Genomic DNA, 18,733 nt, shown 5'->3' on the forward strand with positions numbered 1-18,733 from the left:
GCTCCTTTTGTCCATCCCTTCCTATGAAAGCTGTACTAAAAGTGTCTCTCTCGCTTTCTTGAAGCTGATAGGTTCCAACAGGTTCAGTAGTTTTTATATAATTGGAGCATTTTCAAAAATGAAGGAAACAAACAGGGGAACACCTTGAATACAATCTAACCTCAGTACGACAAACGACTGATTCCAGCATATTTGCTGTTCATGCTGACTGTTAAATTGGGAATACAGTGCATGTCCACAGGGTAAAAGTTACTGGTGTGTATGGTTGCTCTTACTGCTACACATACATGTTTATCTAACTCAAGAACTGCCGTGTAATGAATATGAGAATTTTCTAAGTTATATAGTTGTTGGCAGAGAGTATTATCTTATGTGATCCTGCTCTGCTGCTTCAGTTCTAATTTGAAAAACATGCTTTTTGCTGCATTAAGACAAATAGCTTAATTAAAACTATACCTATGTAAATAAATTAAAAAAAATCAATTCCACTGTTATTAGATGCATCTGCATTCTTGCCTATTGTTTTAGCTGCAGTATTTTGCATTTATTCCTATTGCCTCACTGAAAACGCAATCCCGTTGTATTACACAGGTGCTGAATTTGAGTGAAGTTTTGGGAGTCGGTGTCGTTAGTTCTGCAACTATTGAAAAGCTGATAGCCAGTCTTTGTTAAACAATAAAGATAGAGAATTTTGGGTATTGGATCATCGTCTTCTAACAGTACCTTTACTTGTGCATCACTGGCTTGCTATCTTTCAGCCGGTTGTGCAGGAGACAATGTGTTTAAATATACTGTGGCTCTAATGGAATGCTGAAGTATGAAAGGAATTTGTCCATTTGTAGTGATTAGTATGTGACTGGAGCTCTGATGTCGCTCTTGGAGAGCTCTGTAATGAATCACTATTATGATTCATGTTTCGTCGATCATTTAAAACTTCAAATTTATTTGGCTATGTTTACTGATTTTTAACATGCCACGATCTGTAATATGTGAGCACTTACCTTCAAATCAAAGCAGGAGGCTGTGACACTGAACACTTTCCATGGTATTTCTGAAGTCTATAAACACTCTGGGGTCCAGCTTAGCAGTGGAAAAATTCTTCTGTAGGAGTGTTTACCCTGGAATGAATTTTTAAAAAGCTGTAGTTGAAGCTATGGGCTCCAAACTCTGAATTCCTTGCTGAAGTTTTACCTTGGAGGTGTGGGGCTGTCAGGCACCTCACAAAGTTGGACCATTTATTCTGACACGGGAATGAACATGCCCTGAAACATTCCTGACGCGTTTTTAAATCTGTCCTTGAAGATCTCTCCTGGAGGTATGATACCTCTAATATTTGTACCAACTTTTTTTTTTTTTTTTTTAGCTTCCTGACATCTTTTGCTTCTTCTACCTTTAGTAGAAAAGAGAGCAGTTGCCATCTTTGTGTGAGAACCGTTTGCTTATCAGTGGTGTCACAGCCAACGTCGTGCTGTGTGACTAAACAAATCTAATTCCAAGAATGACATTAGACTTGTTGATCAAAAATGGTCCCTTGTGGCTTAAAAAACTGTGAATCAGTCAGCAGAAACATGAGATGAGATCATGTTCTGCTATCTGAATTTGTCACTACTGTGAAATCTCAGTTACTCAAGGAAGAGGGGAAGGACAAGTATGGATGTAACCTCACTACAGCAAAAAATAATAGTAACCCCAAAGCCAAAAGACAGAAAAGTAATGTAGCATACACAGATTTGAGCAGTCTGCAAGCAAAGCTTTAAATAGCACAACTGTTCGGAGCCATGAGCAGCAAGTTCTTGGTCATGCATTGAGCAGTGCTGTGTTGCAGCCAATGTCTGGAAGAAAAAAGGGGGCAGGTTAATTCACCACCCAAAAATCTGCTCATGGTTTGGCTATTTTCAGCCTTCCAAAATGAAGACCCTTTTGCAGCGCCAGTGTTTTCTCTGGTTAGCTAAAAAAGGTTAGCTTTGGGAGCTCTCTGGTTAATGAGAGTTGTCTCCTTCTGACATCTGTTGCTACCAAGGCTCTGTCTTTTTTCAAAATGAAGTCAGCTCATGAAAGCTATGTGTCAGATTTCTGTTGCTAACTTGCTTCTTGAGGCTGAGTTCCTGATGTATGGGGGTTAGTGTGGAATATGCTTCATACAACAAAAACTGCTCATTGACACGTGGTTCCACTGTGAAGAGGGATTGGAAGAGATAGCATAAACTCAGTACACGTTTCTTCAAATAGTTTTTTCATTAGTGACAGACGTTGCTTTCAGTGAGCTGTACTGGCTTTGCAGTGGAAGCCAAATCTGTTGGCTTGTGCTCTGATTAACATGCAGAAAGATCTGCTGCCAGTTCATAATAGGTTCAAAACTTGGTGGTGTGTGATCAAAGGGGAGGGGGAGAATTGGGTGGAACCAACTTTTGATTTATATTCCAAAAGTTTGCTTAGAAGACTCATCGTGGTTCTCTTTAAAGCACAAAGCAGTCCCCTCACCCCTACAGCTCTCTTGCTACTTACTAAGCTAAAAATAAGTTCTTCAGATCTTGGGGGGATTGCAAATGGCAAACCTGGGAAGCCATCTTTATGGGTAGAGCCATCTTTTTGAGGAAAAAATGGAAGCTTTAATATACATTGTAAAACTTTTGTTGAAAATGAAATTACCTACCTAGTTGATTTTGTTCTTTGGAATTAATTTACAATGTTGCTACTCTTTGCCTTGACACAACCTGATTTGGCAAGTATATACGGTGAAAACCTGTACTACTGCAGCAACAAAAAAAAATGATGATTAACTTTTGGCTTTATCTAGTTAAGATCAAGCTTTGAATTGAATTCCCTTAGTGTGTTGACAGCTGAAGATTTATGTCTTCCAGCTATATTCCTGTTGCAGAGTTGGCAGAAGTGACCTCTCCAAAAAAGGTCTTTGTTACAGATTTTGCTGTTTACGTTATTGCCATGAAGGCTGCAATGAAATACAGTACATTAAAGCTAATATATCACCTGCTGACAGTGGTCTTATCTCATTTGTACCTCTTTCCCTTTCCCAGCATGGAAAAAATGCAAACATAACCTGAGGATCAGGAAAAGAAAGTTAATAGTTTTAAAGAGTGCTAGCATTAACGTTAGGTCCCTGTGTGCAATGTATTTTTGTGTCTGGCCAAATGATTCCTTAATTTTTTCTTCTGTGAAGCTAATGTGAAAATGTCTTTACCATAGTAATGCTACAAAAGAACAGAAAGAGCAGTTTGAGGCTTCGGGTATCTATCATGAGCAAGAAGGTGGCTCAGAGTTGAAAAGAATTCAGGACGAACTGGCAGTGAGAAAGCAGTTTTAGGAGCTGTTCAACCTTTGTGGAACTCATGATGTCTTTTACTCTTCAGCTTGAATTATTCCCTGTCCTGTACACCTTTGGGTTCTCCACAGCTCTTTCAATCTGTCCTCCCCTCTTTGCTCTGGCTATGTCATCATAAAGCAAGAAGTATGGAGCAGCTTTTTGAAGAAGGGTGCCTAAGCATACCATGGCCTGCCCTGTTTAGGTCTAGGTGGCTAGTTTGTTCCATCACTTTGTCTCTTTACAGTGGATTGAAAGATTCTGAATCTCCCAGTAGGTTGTATGAAGATAGAAGAAGGTAGAAAAGCTACTGATTATACCGGACCTTGGCAGAAGATCTTATTCTTCTTTCTTCCTCAAATAGTGGGATAGGCCTTCCATCGTATTTAAATGGTAGTCAGTGAAAGCTTGGTGGGATGCTGGAGTATGCAGTGGGACTGTTTCTTTGAGTGTTGTTTGTATCCTCCATAAATAATGGGTTTTTCAGTCCTCACCCTCAGTGAGGCGAATAAATAGTGGCTTGCTTTCTCTTTCAAGTGTTTCAAAAACACAAATGCTGCCAGTCTTTTATATGCATATGCATGTGTTTAGTTTCAAAATGTGCTTTGAAATCTCTCAACAGGGTGCTCCCCAGGTATCCTTTGAGGATGGGGAAATGAACCTTGCAGGACCTGCAGAACTGTTGTCATCACAGAGGGCCCGTCTTCCTGTAAGGTAGGAACATCTTCTGCAGTGCTTACTTCAGCATGCTTTATCTATATGCAAGACAAAACTGACTTCTCATTCTAACCACACCTGCACTATACTCATATTTAAGAGAAGGCTTTGGGGAGACCTTGTTGCAGCTGTCCAGTGCTTGAAGGGAGCTTATAAGCAGGAAGAGGGAGTGACTTTTTACAGTCTGATAGTGATAGGACAAGGGGGAATGCCTTTCAACTAAAAGAGAGAAATGAAGGTTAGGTTTTAGAGAAAATAGTTTTTACTCAGAGGGTGGTGAGGCACTGGAACAGTTTGCCAGAAGTGCTGTTGATGCCCCATCCTTGAAGGTGTTTCAAGCTGTACCAAAATATAACTTGCTGTGCATCCTATGGGCCTGAGAGGAGAACATTCAGATTTCTCAAAATGCTGCTTTGCCTGCTGACATGAAGGGTGATAGTAAGATTTTTTTCAGCCTAAGACTTGTTAAATATATTCAAGTATTTGTAAGATATTGTAGAAACAGTGAGCTTAGGAGGATTTCAGAGAACGTTATTTTGTTAAAAAAAAAATATATGTGCACTTGTCATTTCTGTAAAATTTACTGGCATTTCAAATGTGAAAGAATATAAATGCTAAAGCAGCGATTTTGTTTCTGTACAGCTTCTTCTGTAGAGAAATGAAGAGTTATTTTTTAAAGCTGTTTTTCAGAAGTATTTTTTTTAGTAGCAATTGTTTTATAAAGAGAAAATAATGAAGCACTCACTAGAGGCTGTCTGTCTATCTTACAGGTATCTTAACTGGACTGAATTTAACTAATTATCTGTTTTAGAAACTTTTATAATAAAATAATAAAATTTTACTTCCACAAAAATGATATAATATCTTTATATCCAATTTGGTTCTTTTTACATTATTCTTTCTGGAAAAAAAAGAATTATTATTCTAATTTGCGGAGATGTCTGGCTAGTTATGTTTTGAAGGTTTTAGGGCCATGAGGGATCACCAAGTCATGATACGATAAACTTTTATTTAAATAAGTTGTGTTATGTTTAATGATGTTAATGAAACTAATATTTCAGCCTGAGGGCTGCTCCATGCTATGGAAGAGAAGAAAACCACTATTGTCCCCGCTGCTTTCACCAGAAAGTATTCCTTCCTGTCATGGAGTTTGATCATTATGACCTATAGCACTTAAATAAAACAGCAGCCAGTCACCAAAGAAAATTATCTGAGACTTCTCGTCAGAGCAACAGTCTGTCTGAGGTCAGCATCCCTTCTCTAACTATGGCTAATAATAGGCATTTCAGAGGGAAGGAAAATAAAGAGCCTCATAATTAATATTTTATGATTGTGAAACCCAGTCAGTTGAAGTGAAAGGCTTCAGACCTGGATTGTTTTGTAATTCTCACTCAAGTAGGAAAACTGTTCCATTTGAAGAAAGTTCAGTTAATTGCTTTAGGTAGGTAAAATTAGGAAGTTGCACACAGATAAATGAAATGAGTGGCAGTGTGGAGGACTTATAGTTCCTCTATGTAGAAACTAATAGGAAGAAAGTTTCTTTGCCTGAATTCTCTATAAAATGTTTCACTGTGGAAGTACAGGGAACTTTTTCAGGACTGTGTCCTCCAGGAATCTGAACAATTTAATTCCACCTTCTGAGAGCTGAATTTCACTGAAGAAAAGGCTTGAAATATCATGTCATTGGCAATTTTTAGTGGAATGTATAAAGACAGAAGTAATGACAATCCTCTTTTAATTTCTGTTGGTGATTATTTTGTATTTGTTAATAAAGATGATGCTCACAATAAGAGTAGCTAAGCTTATACAATCAGTTCATAAAATATTTTATTTTTTCTTGTTTCCCATCAAATTCTAAATGAAGACTGAGAAGTATATAAAGTAACAGTAGGGTCTCAATACTCTACGGAAATCACACAGAAATGTATTGCACACTGTACATAGAAATACTGTTTCTGAAACCTTGCTTGTCTTTTTTTAATAAAAATGACTGTGTTAAGGAAGAGGAAACATGAATCTGCTTGGAAGTGAATGTTTAGCTTAATAGCAGAGGATTAGCTGGAACTCTGAGAGTAATGTATGCATTGATAATTCATTATGTGTTTTCATTAAGTTCTATTTTACTGTCTTGTTGCTTTTCAGCAGAGGTCAGAGTTAGTTCCTTGGTTTAAGTTCTGTAGGTACATAATTAAAGTGTAACAGCAGTATTTGTTACTTCTCTATATTTTCCTTTCTTTAAGCCACTTTCTGTGTCTTGCAGTAGTCTAACAACACAGAAGTGCAACAACTTAAAAAGGAAAAAAAAAGAAAAAGAAAAACCTGGTGCCTGCAGACTGTCTGGTTTGTCTCTAAATTTTCAGACAGCTGATCTTGTGAGAATTAACACATTTTGGATACAAAGTGATGATTAGTTGCCACTTCAAACCTGAAACTGGAAGATTACAACATTACTTCATAGTAAATATTTTAACTTCTTGCTAATTTATTTCTGTGTGCAATGGAGCAACTGAAAGGTGCTCCTCTTAGAGGCAAGTGAGCAACTTCCTTGGGCTGTGCTGAACTCTGCACATTGAGTGGCTTTCTCCTCTCCTTGCAGAGTGCTCTCCACCGCCTCTTGGATATTGCTCAGATTTTCATCTATCCTTGAGTGATTTCACACTAGCATCTCCAGCTCCAGTTTCTTTACTGATTCCAAGTAATTTTCATCAGAAGTTCTAGCATCTGGTTTGAGGGGGAAGGAAAGATGAAAAAGGAGTAGCAAGTTGGAGGAGAATGTGCATTCAGATGCCTTAGTTGGGCTGGCTTCTCTGAAAGGATGGGTGCAGATGATTACCATCAGCAACTGTCTGTTAATGTGCAAAAGCACATGGATAGAATCATCACCCTCCTTATCAGGCTAAATCTGTGTGATTTGTCTTTAAAATTGCATCTACTAACTTGCTATCACCCACAGACGATGCTCCCTGCCACATGTGAGTGGCCCCTTTTCCTGGGCGCTCTCCTCCCCAGGAATGGCAGAACCCAGTGGGGCTGTAGATACAAGTGGAGGATGAGCGGAGAAAAAGCAGCTTAGTAACTGCATCTGTGAGCTCTCTGCTTCTGAATGACACTTCTTTGCCTCTTACTTGGCTTTGGTCAATAAAAATGCCACAAAACATGTTAGGAATATCAGCTATGCCTCCTCTCTTTGCAGGGGACACACTGACATCCTGTACTAAGAATTATTATTTTGTGAATACAGCAGCTTGCTAACTGTAACTATTCTTAAAAGCATATGAGAAACTCAGTGCTATATTCAAAGCTTGTTGCTTTGTCATCATGAGCCTGAGTTAACTAGTTTAGTGCAGATGTTGAATAGGGTTAAAATGGCAGAAGAATATGTCATTGGAATGATAACTACTTATTACTTACACATGATGACAAGTTTTGCCCTGTGTTGAAATAAACTTTTACCAAAGTGCTCCCTTCTGTGTGTTGCAAAACAGTTCATCTGTTGTAGGTTGTATCTACTGCTTTCTCCAAGGGAAATCCTAGCAAGATCCTCCCAGCATTGGTAATTTAAGAAAGTCAAAGCGGACAAAATCCTGGTTCAGAATTTTTACTTATGGAGTGAGGTCCCTTCTAAGCACCTGCACTTTTGGTGGATGAGATCCATTCTTCACTATTATTGGATAGTTTGTAGAGGAGCCTTCAGCTTACAAAGCTTTCCTTGTTGTGTGTGACAAATTGATATCATCTGATGCAATGTTCAGGAGAGAGCTGTAATACTTGACAGCAAGGTCACTATCAATGTGAAGATCAGACTGATTGGCCACTGAATATGCAGCACTCTATTTACATTTTGCTTTCCATGTTCAAAATGGACTGCTGTGCGTGCTCCCTGCACCCACGCGCTTGCACATACATCCTCTCCGTCTTCTCAAACTGCGCTCATCAGCATTTTTAATAACATGCTTGGCAGATCTTCGTGCCAAATGTGATAGTCTGTAAAGAATCTGGCAGAAATCAATAAACATCAAGCACTGGAGAGTTTACATAGTAAACAGTGGTGGCTTCCTTGGGCTTAAAATCAATAGTGCAGTACTGGCTGTGGCTGTGGACTCAGCCAGAAGCAGCACTGGGCAGGGGCAGTCTCCTGGCTGAGACCAGAGACGGGGTCAGAGCACCAGCATGCATTTGCAGAAGCTGCAGTATTTTCTAGAGCAGAATCTCTGCTCCCTGGGAGTATGCAGAAGATGCCACGCTGTGTGCCTCACTAACCTGTGAGCTGGTGCTGCTGGCCTCATGCCGAGCCAGCAAGTGGGCTCCAGGACTCTGACTTCTGTTAGGTCAGAGCTGCATTTTCATTTGTTGTAGAATGCATGTGGGATGGAGAAAGGAGATTTGAAATAGGAATAGATCACAAGAACATTACTAGCTTTTGGAAACTACCTTTTCCTTTTCAGAGATCAATTTGCTTTTTAAATGGTGAATATTGCAATAAATTCATAAATTATCCCCAGGTATCAATATTGCAGCTGCTAACCAAAGCCAGAGTGCCATTCTGTGTTCTCCCTCACCACTTGCTTTCAGTTTTTTAACATGACTCTGTTGAACTCAGGGACCCATCACCTTGGGGTCCTTCATGCCTGTGGAGTTTAGGAATTGATACCCTTAGGCTTAAAGCTCATCCTACTCTGCATTTCACTAACTCCTCCTTTTATTGTTCTATTCTCTTGCTAGTATAGTTTAAACTATAAGCCGGCATGGTCAGTATGCTGCTGGAATTAAGCTGTTCTCATGGGCAGATGAAACCAGCTGGAAGATGGTCAGCAGGAGAGGATGAGGTCTGATTTTTCTGAGTCTTTAATCTTTGAAGTTCTTAACCAAGAAAGCTCAATCCCACCCATCCTGCTTTATTTTTATTTTTTTTTAACAGTCAGGCTTTTGTAGGTATAATATAAAACCAGTATGTCCTCAAAGATCTATTCACCTTGTAGTAAAGTTTTCAGGTGTAAATAGGAATTACACTTGAGAATGAAAAATATTTTGGAGTCATAGTTTTTTTTTTTTTTCCCTTGAAAACAGAAAACACCTCTTTTATATTTGCATGTAGTGTGCTCTTGTTCTGGATATTTAGCACTTTAGTGCATAACTTGTAGGATGTGTCACTATTTTTAAAAGTCATACACAATCTACCTGCAGGCTACTTGTTTTCAAAAGGAAACCCATTCTTCATACTGAATAGATTTTGTTAGATTTAAAAATAAACTTGTATGTTGTCTTTGGCTTTGAGCTGACTTTTAACTGTAAATGCACTGATGTGAGATGACAGGTAACCTGTCTGTCATAATCGCCCTCAGAAAATTCCTGCTCTACTTTACCACTGCTTGGGAAGATGACTTCCCGGGAGTCCTTGAGCAACACGGGGTTATCTGGGGGCAGCCATCATTTATTTAAAATCTTCCCAGTACAAATGGAAACCCGTTCATTACTGTTGATTATTTTCTGGGTCCTCTGGGCCCAGAGGACTTGTTGCTTAATTCCTTTGGATGTTGTGATTCTGTACAAGTCCAAAGGATAATACATTTTAATTGTAGATATGTATTTGTTTGGTAAGAGAATTGGTGAAAGTAGCAGGTTAAACAGGAAGAATAGTTAACTTCCTACATGTGTGGTTTTGGGGAGCATCCTGAGTGGACTCTAGCTTTTCTGAACAGTTTCATGAGAAAATAAAAATATTTTGTGAAACCAAACCAAAGAGCCTCATGGGAAGGTTTTGTCAGCATTTCCATGCTTATTTCATGAGGAGAAGGGAGTACGGGATAGAAAAAACGAGCAGGTAGCAATATATCTTGATAATGCCTGTGTTGTACTAATGTGAAAGTCCCTTATTTTGGGATCAGTAGTGGATTGTTGTTCAGGATGTGTACATTTCAATTTTATGAAGTACAAATTCATTCCAGTTGGGCTTTCTGGGAGAAAAAACTGCAAAAAAACCTCAAAACTGTATTAACTTATTTTCTTATTTCCTATTTATCCGAACAAGAAAAGAATTATGGTACCAAGGGCAAGTTGCTTGTAATTAGTCATCATACAACAGGAAAAAGGCTTTTAAAATGAAAATGTTGTGTTATTAGAAAGCAGTGGCAGAATTTGAATAAGATTGCTTGCAGTTATTGTCCTTCTTCTTGAGAGATGTAACTTGTACCAGCTGCTTTTATGTAGAATCTCACCTGGTGTGGCTAGGAGGTCTCTTTCAGAGTGGTAGGACAAGCACCCTTGTAATTGTGTGTTTCAGCTCATTCCTGCCTTGAATCCAAAGGCCGTGGGTCAGTGGGTTCTCTAAGATGATCCCTGCAGAAAGTGTCTCCCCCCCCTGGGAAAACATAGATGATGGGGTTGGGGGAAGGAAGGACTCAGTGATCTTCCTCCATGCGAAATGTGCACTCTGTAGATCTGTTATGTTTGCAGAAATGTTGGAAGCCCTCATTTTCCCTCAGCAGCCTATGTTGTGTTAGATTGACTTGAACTCAGCACAGTACATGAAGTGGTCATTTTATGATTGTTTAAAGAACTGCAAATACTATAGAATTTGCACGCAGGCATAAACACAGCTTTTTATAGCTTGAAAGGATCAGGGTATTCCTAATGTGAAAGAAAATACCCAGTAGCTCTCCCCTAATTCTGAATGTCGGTGGAGTTCAGTATGATTCAGGAGGAGGGAGTTGTTTCAGAAAAAGTAGACTAACACAGAAGGTAGGAATTCCATACTGGAATGTATGACTTGCCCCCTTCTGATCTTTTTTTGATGTTCTAGCCAATTCAAGTACCTTCCTTTTCAAATTATGATCACCCAGAATAGAACTAAGGTCACTGCAAGGCCAGCAGGATATAATACTCCATAGGAAAAGAAACAGCACCTAGCCATGAACAGCTAAAAAAAAATAATTATACTGTCAGAGATAATACAGAGGTTATTGATAATGGTGATTGAAGGAGGAAACTTCCTGAAAAAATGAGCTGAGTTGCATTTCTGATTACAGTTTGGGGTTTTTTTTGTATGTCAGCGACATTGTATGCAATGGAAGGCAGAAAGCAAAATACTTGTAATTTAATTAACCAGCTTATCTCTTTGATGTCTTCAAAGTGTGATTTTCCTGTTTTTAATGTGTCCACATGGAGAAATTGACTGAAGAGGCTCAAAAGAAACATAAGTTTAAAAAGTTGCTTTTCTCTATAGCATGTAGAGTAACCTTTAGTTTTAAATAGAATGAAGATTATTCAGACTTCAAAGCTTACTCTTGCATATTGTAATTAATTTTTTAAGGATTCACTTAAGAAGGTATCTAGTAATGATGTCATTTCCTATCAGAGTACCAACTCCTAAATTAAAGAAATTGTTAGCTATTTTGAATGTCATCAGATTTTCTCTGTACTAGTGAGTTCTGAGCTTAATATTGTTTCTATACTTTCACCTATTTGATCAAATCATTTGTTTTAGAGCAGAATGTGTTCTTGAAATAGAAAATTCTATGAAGAAGCAAATGAGGTGTGTTTTTGTGCTCTTTTTTTTTTTTTTAGTGAAATGACCAAAACTGTGGAGATTTCTGGGGAAGGTGGACCCTTGGGAATACACGTAGTGCCCTTTTTCTCATCTTTGAGTGGAAGGTAAGATATTATCTGCATCACTCAAGAAGTGTATTAATGAAAGAATTTCAGTTGCAGTTCTCTTAAACTACGTACTGTATAACCACAAAGAAGAATAAATGGGTAAAAAAAAATAAAATAAAATAAAATTGATAATTAAGCCTATGAACCCAGTTTCCCATTACTGAAATGCTCACCAGTCTGTTACATGTGAGACAGTTCCGCTCACTAGTTCATATTTGTCCTTTCAGTTGCCTCTGGTTTTCCTAGCAGACTGTAGGAAAAAGAAATTCTAACTCTATCGTCATCCTAAGATGTTACAGTTGGCTTTATTTTCTATTTATTTGCTTTTTATTTTATTTTAAGTTTTTTGATTCAACTGGAGTTCTCTGCATAGGCCCTTCCTTAAGGACTTATCAGACAAGAAAATCAATCGATAAATAAAATATCCTGTTTTTTTTTCTAAGCCACCTTTCAGATTTGGTTGTATAGCATTTATAGAATGTGTACTATAACTGTGAACTTTTCTTTGTCACAATACAATTACTTTAATTATAAATGATTTAACATATTCTCTTGAGATCACAAAAGCCTATTATAGCAGCTTGTTCATATTGATGTACTGTAGTTAAGACTGTGTCAGCATTTTTATTATAACTGTTTTCCAAGCTATGTAACTGGAATGTCATAAATAAATAAATAAACCTAACTAATTCTGGGATGAAAGAGAGGCTTAGCCAGGGAGTTAATTTGACACTGGCAGTCCTGAACAAGAGATGGGAAATTGCCAGGGCCATAAATGACACCATTTTATAGTAATGTGACTGCCTGTAACACAAAGCCAATTATTACTAAAGTAAAAATTTTCTAATCCTTAAATGTTTCTTTAGTTGTCAACTTTCATGTAGGACAGAGAATGTGAAAGATTAAATTGCCTTGTAAAAGTTTGTGCCTGTAAATACTTTCTCAGCAGCATCCCAGGTTGTTAGCAAGACCAAATTCATTCAAAATATTTATTTTCCAAAGGGGGAAGTAAATGACCACCTGCTGCTGGAAAAATGTTGTCAGTGTTTTGAGAACAAAGTTGCTGTGCCATGGGGATTGAAGGAGGCCTGAGCTGCATACCTGGCTTTGAGGCTGCCTGCTTGTTTTGAGCAAGGCGCTGGTATTCGTAACCCATCATGAAACGCAGACAGTAGTTCTTTGGTTTAGACATACCTTGAATGTTGTATTATATACACTGTATGCAAGATTCTTAGATAGAAAATGTGATAAAATTACATGCTGTTAAAATCAGTAATTATTGCAAGTGTACTACAGTGAACTGTACTGAAGTCTTGGTGTTTTGGGTGCATCTTTTAAAGACCTCCATGATGAAAAAGTGGAGTTATTTTGCCTACATTTTGTGCTTGTTATTTTGTCTTTATTTACAGACATTTTTGAGGATCTCTGAGAACAAGGGTTTTTGTTCTTTTCTTTAGACAGATGACCTACTTGTTTAGACAGTTGTCTTGAAATTGTAATGACCCTTGGCAGAACCATACTGATAACTTTGTAAGAGTGCTGGGTTACTTGAATCACTTACCCCTTTTATTTAATCAGGCATGAGACTAGTGTATAAATTTTAACTCATGAAAGATGAGAAAGTACAGAAGAGCATCTTTTATTTCTGTTAATGACGAGGTGCAATTTATGGGGGCATGTCAACCATGACTAACTTGGTCTGGTATTTCAGTTGTAAACAGTTAACTACTAATAAGGTAATGGTGACTTCAGACCTAGTATGCTGCAGAGCAAAATTTTTCTATGTGTAGTTAAAACATCTTATTAATTTATGAACCCTTATATAGGAATTAGAAAACCACTGGAATTATTTTTCTCCTTTCTTCTGCACTTAGATATCGTTAAAAAAGAAAATTAAAGTTTAATAGTGCATTAAAACAGTACTAAAATTGAGACTGTATGAAATAGGTAATGGTAAGGCAGCTTAAATTCATTACTCCATACGTAACTCAAGCCACTCATTCAGATTCCATAGTGCATACAATAGGTTTCAGACAAGTGGGAAAACCTATAGTGTTACACAGAGCATCTAGGCATGATAGGATTAGTGAAGATCATAGCAACCGACTTAATTTATAATGTCTTTAATTTCCCTACTTCTTTTGGTTTCTATCTTAACATATTTGCGTTAATTGTTGGTACTTAGTTTTTTGAGTGCAGCTGGTTGGATGTTCGTCACTGGTAGGGCTATGACCCTTCCGCACCATTTGCCCTTTGAATCCTTTGTTGAAGAATGTAACACAGGCTACAAGAGAACCTTGATATGTTGGGTCTTTTCTGTGAGATGTTTCAAAACAATCTGTTCAGTTGGAACCAAGTTTACATTTAGAGTATATTTCTTTAGACATAAATATCAATTTTAATCTTTCTAGGTTTAACATCAGATGCACAATGAATATTATATCATTTAAAATAACTTGCTGTGAATCTTTTGAATGAAATTGAATATGAGATAGTTATGAATCTGAGAAAAAATACAAGACTTCTGTTTTGTGATGTGAGTGCTGGCAAAGTTGGAAATTGCACATCAATATTTTATGGAGTATAACCAATAGAAAATGGCCTCTCCAGACCATCTGTCTGATATGCTGATATGGTATGGCAATTTAGTGGATAAAACTGGATGATAAAAGATCTTGGTGAACATGCAGCTGTTGGGTTATTAGAACATCATACTGGTATCATTTGATATATCTACACTGAGTTGTGTTTGCAATACAGAGATGCTCCAGGTAAATCAAGAATAGTTCAGCCCTGCCAGAAGTTAGCCCCGCCACAGTCATGCTCCAGCTATGCTTCTTCACTTAACACATCCGTGGTATTCTTCAGTTTTCAGTTTGTGAGGAACATAGTAAACAAAAAACAAGCAAACAAACAAACTTAGATTTTGATCTGCGAGATACATAAATGGTTTTGCTGTCATGTATCAAAATAGCAGGCTTTGGGAACTGGAGACTTTCCAAACATAGAAACTTTTCTTGTTTTATCCTACTGCCAGTTTATTTTGCTGAAGTCTAGTTAGAACAATACATTTTAAACTGTTTGTGCTTTTTTTTTGGAGCAGTTTAATCTTGGTGACAGACCTGTGTTGCATAAAGTACAAATAACTGTTTATCTAGATGTAGAGATTGCAGGGTTTTCTTCCATATATCCAAGTATGACTTGCAGGATTTAATGCTTTTTGAAGTTCTAGCGTGTAGGATAGCATTAATGTCCAACAATTTTTATAGGCATGTCTTACAGTCTCCTGTGAATTGAAGCAAGAATGGAAAATCCTTTCTTTAGGTTAAGCAATTCATTGTGGTCTTCTCTATCTCAAGTCATATCTCAAGTGAAGATTAATATGTGTATTTGATTGCTCTAAAATAATTTCAGCAGAATAAGGATAGGTTTTTTTCCCCCCTCCATTTAGGATGCTGGGACTTTTTATCCGTGGTATTGAAGAAAATAGTAGATCTAGGCGTGATGGGCTTTTCCATGAGAATGAATGCATTGTGAAGATCAACAATGTGGACCTCATAGATAAAACATTTGCACAGTGAGTGCTGTTTTACTGATATTTCTAGCTAACGGGGATTTTATACAATGCTGAGTTTATTGAAATGGTTCATGCAAATTTATATTTATTTTGAATATAATGACTATACAATTGTGATTTGGCAGAAACACCCTCAAAAAAAAGGTGGAAATTGAGGACAAGAATTTTCTTGTAGCCTTTGTGAACTTATTCTGCTTACTTAATTTAAATGACTTCAAGGGTTGTTGTTTTTCTTTATAGTTATCTTCGCTTTCTAATTCTTCTGTTGTTGTGTATTTTCTTTGTAATTTATTCTTCAAGGAACTTCAGAATGAATCAACTTTGCAGAATGTTTTTCAATGTTCTTTTGCAAAGGTGATGAGATTTTTCTGGTGCTGTGTCTTTTTCAGCATTTAGGTTTTTAGAAATGCTAGTACTGTCAAACTGATTGGTTGAGGTTTATGGTTAAATCTCACCGTTTTATGACTTTTATTGAAAATCTGTTGACATTTACTATTCATCTCAAATTACTTTACGTAACAAGTTGCTTTGATTGGCTATGAGTTAGTGACATTGTTGCAAGAAAGACTAGCCTCTCAAATTTCAGATATTTGCTGTAGTAATTAAATAGTAATTTGTTTTTATCTTCTAATCCATATGTTTAGACAGCTGAGTGTTTGTTTATGATATAACAAAAACCTATTGAGATCTCAAAGTAGTTGAGGCTTAACTTTCTGAACAGTAAGCTGAACATTCAAGGTATCTAGACTAAAATCAAACACGTGATTTTGTTTTTAAGGGTAAGTATTTGCAAAATAGGCTTTGATAAAACTAGCATAGTTGGTAGTAGGTGTTTCTGTGGCTTTGCATTTTTCCTCCTAACAGGTTTTCCAGGTAACTGCTTTCTGAATGACTGGTGATAAAAACATCCTGATGTAATACTGTATATGCTATTCTCTTACAGCCGAGGTGGAGAATTTCTGCCTAAATTACTATGATTCTCAAAATTTAAATGTGAAAATATGATTGCTTTATCTGTGCAGTTTTGTAATAAAGAGTCTCAAATGAGACTCCCTGAACAAAATCTCCCTTTTTCAAAATTGTATATTTGTTTACATACTTGTCTCCTTTGTATTCTCTTCAGAATTTAACTAGTTTTCCAAAGACATTCAAAGCATAAAAGATGTATTCAGGTCTGAGGACTCTGTGTTTTTTCCATAAGGTTACTCTATTTTGGAACACTTGGAAATACTGCAGCAAAATTTCCAATTCTCTGTCAGGTTTCCCTTCAAAATGAGAAATGCAGAACACTCTCTTTCTCCACGTTTGTGAAAGATTGTGGGAGTTGGAGGGGTTATTTATGTGAACAGAGAAACCAGTTGTCTTAGACAATCTTTGTCATCAGGAGAGCAGAAGTGACTAAAGTCTAATCAGTCACCCTCCTGAGGAGCATATGTTATAATGAAAAGTAGTGTGGTCAGCAGTGGTCTTGGATCAGAGAAAAAAAAATGTGGGTATTGAGGACTGCATCTGCAGTATGTTCATTTGAGAGCTGGGGAGAAAACTTTGGACAAGCTGTAACCTCTATGTCCCATGGCCTATTGTACTCCTTCCAGAACGGCCTTCTGCATCCTTTCTGTTCTTTGACTGCTGCTAATGACTAGAGAAAAAGAACCTTTCTAGACTGAAATTAATCCCATGAGTATGCCTTTTGATTTTTATATGGCATGACGTAGTTCTACTAACCTGACAGAAGTCCAAGTTGCAGCAATTCCAGTGAGTATGAAGTAGTGTTATCCTGATGACTACTGACCTAGAAAGGCTCATCAGATTCTTCTTTGAGAGGAAAATCTGTTTGCTACTTTCGATCTGGCAGTTCTTCATAATCTTTGTAAAAGCTCTTTTAACCTTCGACGGAGTTTGTTACGTACTGTCTCCTTCCATTTTCAGCAGTGGCTTTACAGTATTGCTCCTGATGATTGCTGCTTCTACAGCCGTCATAGCAACAGCCTGCTTCCTATATTCCCATGTTTATGATATTTTTGTGTATTAGAACTACTGGTCTGCTTTTTCATTTGCTTAATCTATTTAATTGCATTCTGTTGTGTTGCAGAGCTTCTAGCACCTCTTCTAATTGACTCCCTTATTTCTTTAAAGTGTGTGTTTGGGGTCTCCAGAAATGTAAATTTATCCATCCATTATTCTTTCTCTTTGAAGTACAGCTAGTTATTTTGCCCCTGAAGACTGCATTTAGGCTTTCCCAAAGGATGGCTTGTGTTATTTCTACTATTTTTTTTGCTTGTAAGACATCTTACATTTTCTCTTTCATATATTTAAAATATTCATCCGCTGAAACTGAATTATTAAATTACTTTCCAACAATGTGGCCAAGCAGATGCTTGCAAGGATGAAGATGAGGACCAAGAGAAACCCAGTTAAAGACTTCGCATCCTTGTGATGTGAGCATGCAGTGATTTTTAAGATCAGTTTAAGGTCTGTCCTTGGAAACCTGTAATCCCTGCAGACACACAGGGGTAGTGCAGTTAGAGTTTTGTTGACATCTAATTCTCAAGAGGGAATCTGATAGAATACCTTCCCACAACACTCTTCCTGCTACCTTTCTTCTCCGTGCTTGATGTTTCTCTTCTGGCATTGTCTCCTGTCAGTGAATACAATTATTCTGACAACTGTTGCATGTACATTCAGTATAGTCAAGGTTTTTCTATCTATTTTCTCTATTTTATCTATTTTCTATGCATTGATTGTTTTCCTGGAGATTTCATGTGACTTCTGTGTCTTCATGTTGCCAAAAACAAAATCCCCTCAAAACAGGTTTTTTCTTTCCCAGAACATGCTTCAGCTACTGTTTGTATTTGCATTTGAGTTGTCTTCTGCAGTGTGGAAAGACTCTCTCAGTTTGCTTCAGTTAAACCCTTAGAAAATGGGAAAGGAAAGCATAGAAAGAAATCTCCTTTGTTCCTTTAGAATCCAGTGTTCACAGAATGTCTTGGTTGACAGAGTCTATGGGTTGTTCAAAATCCAGGGGAGACTGTGTATGAGCAGTTGTTTTGGCCAAGCTGTGTCTTAATTGCCTTGCAATGAATGAGTAGTCCAAAATTGTATTGTTACCATACATCAGGTCAAGAGGAGCAGTTTCATGAAATACTCTAACACAGTTCCTGGTCCTATACTTATGCACACCTATAAAGCCATTGATTAAGTCCAAGTATCCACATTTACAAGAAGTTACTGCTTGAAAAGTGTGAGTGGCATCTACTTGCTCATTTATGTAGAAATGCACAAATGATTGCTCATTTAGCAGTCGTCATGTTTCTTCTGATATTTGTGTATCACATGCCACCATTTTTTTTATTGCACCATTTATAGTCACCATGTTTCTTCTGAACACGTCCATGCTTTCCATACTCCCTTTTTTTTTTTTTTTTTTTTTTTTTAAATTGCTGTTGAGTCAGACAGCAGATGATGGA

The 18,733-nt window shown here is 37.4% G+C and overlaps 1 protein-coding gene across 7 annotated transcripts in view; it reads left to right on the forward strand.

Moving 5' to 3' along the window:
* Nucleotides 1-18,733, forward strand: part of PARD3B (par-3 family cell polarity regulator beta) — a 373,510-nt gene that overhangs the window by 141,517 nt on the left and 213,260 nt on the right. For all 7 annotated transcript variants that reach the window (XR_016468331.1, XM_090144157.1, XM_090144152.1 and 4 more), the window contains 3 exons: nucleotides 3,942-4,033; nucleotides 11,600-11,686; nucleotides 15,141-15,266. Coding sequence is in view for 6 of the 7 variants with exons in the window: in XM_090144157.1 (XP_090000283.1) it covers nucleotides 3,942-4,033; nucleotides 11,600-11,686; nucleotides 15,141-15,266 (305 nt within the window). In the remaining variant the exon portion in view is untranslated. The remainder of the gene's footprint in view (nucleotides 1-3,941; nucleotides 4,034-11,599; nucleotides 11,687-15,140; nucleotides 15,267-18,733) is intronic.

This window comes from Phasianus colchicus, chromosome 7, assembly GCF_987193195.1.
Source record: "Phasianus colchicus chromosome 7, bPhaCol1.hap1.1, whole genome shotgun sequence".
NCBI classification, from domain to species: domain Eukaryota; kingdom Metazoa; phylum Chordata; class Aves; order Galliformes; family Phasianidae; genus Phasianus; species Phasianus colchicus.